Source organism: Miscanthus floridulus, chromosome 17 (assembly GCF_019320115.1).
Source record: "Miscanthus floridulus cultivar M001 chromosome 17, ASM1932011v1, whole genome shotgun sequence".
NCBI classification, from domain to species: Eukaryota; Viridiplantae; Streptophyta; class Magnoliopsida; order Poales; family Poaceae; genus Miscanthus; species Miscanthus floridulus.
The window spans coordinates 104,270,968-104,274,390 of NC_089596.1; the positions used below are offsets into that span (position 1 = coordinate 104,270,968).

The 3,423-nt window shown below is 44.8% G+C and overlaps 1 protein-coding gene across 1 annotated transcript; it reads left to right on the plus strand.

Annotated features, from left to right (window-relative positions):
- The first annotated feature begins 236 nt into the window (after window positions 1–236).
- On the plus strand, window positions 237–1,638 carry LOC136516129 (auxilin-related protein 1-like). The gene is given in 6 exon segments (XM_066509512.1): window positions 237–240; window positions 379–449; window positions 539–604; window positions 680–769; window positions 859–1,035; window positions 1,603–1,638. Coding segments are annotated over 6 exon segments (444 nt in total).
- The last annotated feature ends 1,785 nt before the right edge of the window (window positions 1,639–3,423 follow it).

Sequence of the window (3,423 nt, forward strand, 5' to 3'; positions counted from 1 at the left end):
AGGGTTTCACGGGACAAGAGCGAGAGAGAGAGAAGAGAGGAAGACGACCGACTGGGGAAGAAGAAGATGGTGTGGGGGATGAGGCAGCGACCGGGTGGGGCTTATTGGGTTGGGTCGCACCACTTGACTTAGCCAGGGGCAAACTCGTACAGTCATCTAATGTTCTCTGTCCAAAACCAGGGAAAATGATTGTTTACTGCGCGTGGTGTGTTACAACAAAGGAACCTGAATTCGCAATGTGTCTCAGCCAATAACGTAGTTGGCGGTGTGCCGCAGCCAAAACAACGTTTCCCTAGTGTGCCAGCCCAAAATTTGCCAAATATATTTGGTTGTTATTACAAGACTTATTTTCTGCTCTTTGATATTTGTTGGCAACAGTGGTTGAGGTTGAGTCCGCTTTAAGACATAAAGCAAGATTAGAGAGGCATCAACGCACAGCTGAGCGTGTGGTATAGCTGATACTCCTTTCTGGGGTTTATTTAATTTTTTGCCTAATGTTTGTCACTAGTTTGGTGACGTGCACATTCCCTATTTTTAGACAAAAGCACTTGCTGAAAAGAACATGCGGGACCTGCTAGCTCAAACAGAGCAAGCAGAGAAACATGTAAGACATTTACACACAGAGAACATTCTCACTGTATCTGTGTTTATTCATAGTATTGGTGTTTATGTATTTCAGAGGCTATCTGAATTCCTGGATCCTGAGATCAAGAGATGGTCAAATGGAAAGGAAGGAAATCTGAGGGCCTTGCTATCCACATTGCAATACGTAAGCAGCAGTTAAATTTCATGCATCTTTAAATCCATAGCGTAGAACATGTAAAAGGTTATCATATGTTGCTTTGTTTTCCCTAGCAGATTCTTGGTGCTGATAGTGGCTGGCAACCAGTGCCGTTTACAGATCTCATTACAGCTGTTGCTGTGAATAAAGCTTACAGGAAGGCAACCCTTTGTGTCCATCCAGATAAATTACAGTAAAGGGGTGCTACAATCAGATAGAAATACATCTATGAGAAGGTTTTTGATCTTCTTAAGGTATGTGCTCTGCCCACATTGAATGCTCTGGTCATTTGGATGTTGGAACTCCATTAGAGCAACCCTTTCTATTTATGGTTGCATTTTCGGAGTCTACTTTTCTTTCTCTTGTGAGTACTTTGTTTACAGAACTTTGGTTTTTGATTTTTCAAACTTTCTGGGAATGTCCTAGATAATTATGCTAGATAATTTCCTGCGCTTCTGCACAAGTCATTCCCTTTTTCTCAACTTAAGCAGACGCTAGTATGCCCCTTGTGTCTTACCTATTAACCACAACAAACTGAAAAATGCACGCACATACACGGAGGCAATTGCAAAAAACTTTTACAGGTAAACAGACACTTGATGCACATTTTTGCACTGTTGGAACTTTGTTCGAAAACTTTCATTGCCTACAAACCAACTATTTTTTTATTGGTGAAATGCTGCTGCAAAAACATCATTTCTGGATAGGCAGCCTTTCCCTCTTCACACTCTTATCTTTGCCATGTGATGATTCGATATCAGAAAATGAAGCGGGGAAAAAGGAGAGGAACTTTGCTCACCTGCTGCCACCTATTTTTGAAGGATGCTTGGAACAAGTTCACATCAGAGGAGCGCTAGGGTGGAAGGAAGCTAAGCGGTCGCTTATTTTGAGGCAGGCGATTTGTTATTAGTATATTTATATAGCAAAACATCGTTAGTTTCTTCATTCAAAATTGATGTAAATATGCTTGTAGCCCTAGATATCTGTAAGGAGAAAATACTTGGAAAGGAAGAACAGGAAGAATAGAAGGTAGTGCACGGCACGATGGCCGGATTACTCAGAGTAGTTTTTAGTTTTTCTGTCATACATGCCGTATCCTCTCTCTTTACTCCTACTTATACAATGTACTCAGACTTGCCACATTGGGCCAGCTACTCTCGTACTGGGCCAATGAAGCCTTTTGGGTCGAACGGCCAGAGCAGCTTCATCTTCAGCACCAGGCCTGTCCTCTTCACTTGTCATAGGCAGGGGCAGGCTGCTAACATTCCCCCCATCTTTAGAACCAGCGTGTCCCCATGCTGGTGCTCGCGGAAACTGCTGGTGGAGTTGCTCGAGTGGCTCCCAAGTAGACAGCTCTAGAGGTGAGTGGGACCACTAGATAAGGCCTTGCACCACAGGCCAAGCCCCGGATGTGCAGCGGCGTTGCAGCACATGAAGTGGAAACTAAAACTGCTGCAAGTCAGACGGTAGAGATGGTGATACCTGCTGATTGCCAGGAGAAGAACATAGCTGCGAGACATGGATGACCGGATGGACGGCAGCGCCTGGTGGAAGTAACAGCTTGTATGCGACTGGACCAATCTTTTGAATGACTTGAAATGGCTCGAAGAACTTGATAGATAACTTGTTGTTGGAGCGGATGACTGGATATAGGGTTGGAGCTTCAAAAACACCATGTCACCCATGGTGAAATGACGCTCAGAACGACCTTTATCAGCTTGGCATTTCATGCGAGCCTAGGTACGGTGCAAGTGTTGCTTGACAACAGTGTGCATGAGCTCTCTATTAGCCATCCATTTGTGAAGTTCAGGCACTGGAGCCACATCATCCAAGTTCACCAACAGTAGGAGTGGAGGAAAGCCATATAATACCTTAAAGGGGGAACGACCCAGCGCTGAATGTGTGGATGTATTGTACCAAAATTCGGCGAGCGACGGTCAACGACTCCAATGAGCTGGGCAAGTGTGCACGAAGCAGCAAAGGAATGTCTCGACGCACTGGTTGACATGCTCTGTCTAACTGTCCGTCTATGGATGGTAGGCGGAGCTGAACTGAAGCTATGAGCCGGCTGTCTTGAACAGAGATTTCCAAAAGTTGCTTGTAAATATGTGATCGCGGTCTAAGACAATAGCTCGAGGAAGACTGTGAAGGCGGTACACTTGGTCCATGAAAACCTTGGCAACAGAGACTGCTGTAAAAGGATGGCGCGAGGAATGAAGTGTGAAAACTTGGAGAACTTATCCACCACTACTAAGATTGCATTGAACGAGCCAGACTGTGGCAACCCTTCGATGAAATCCATTGAGATAACTTCCCACGAAGCAGATGGCACTAGAAGTGACTGCAAGAGGCCTAGATAACGAGATCTGTCCGGCTTGGCTTGCAAACAGACATTACACGACTAAACATAAGCCCAAATGTCAGACTTCATACCAGGCCAGAAGAATAATGCTTTAATCTTGATGTATGTTGCTAGTGCTCCTGAGTGTCCACCCAAGGGACTGATATGCAATGCTGTCATAATTTTAAGCTGCATGGGCTTATTAGAACCCAACCACAGACAGTTCTTGTATCTGATGACTCCTTGGACTAAAGAAAATGAAGTGCGGCTATCTAGGCTGGCAGCCAGCTAAGACAACAGA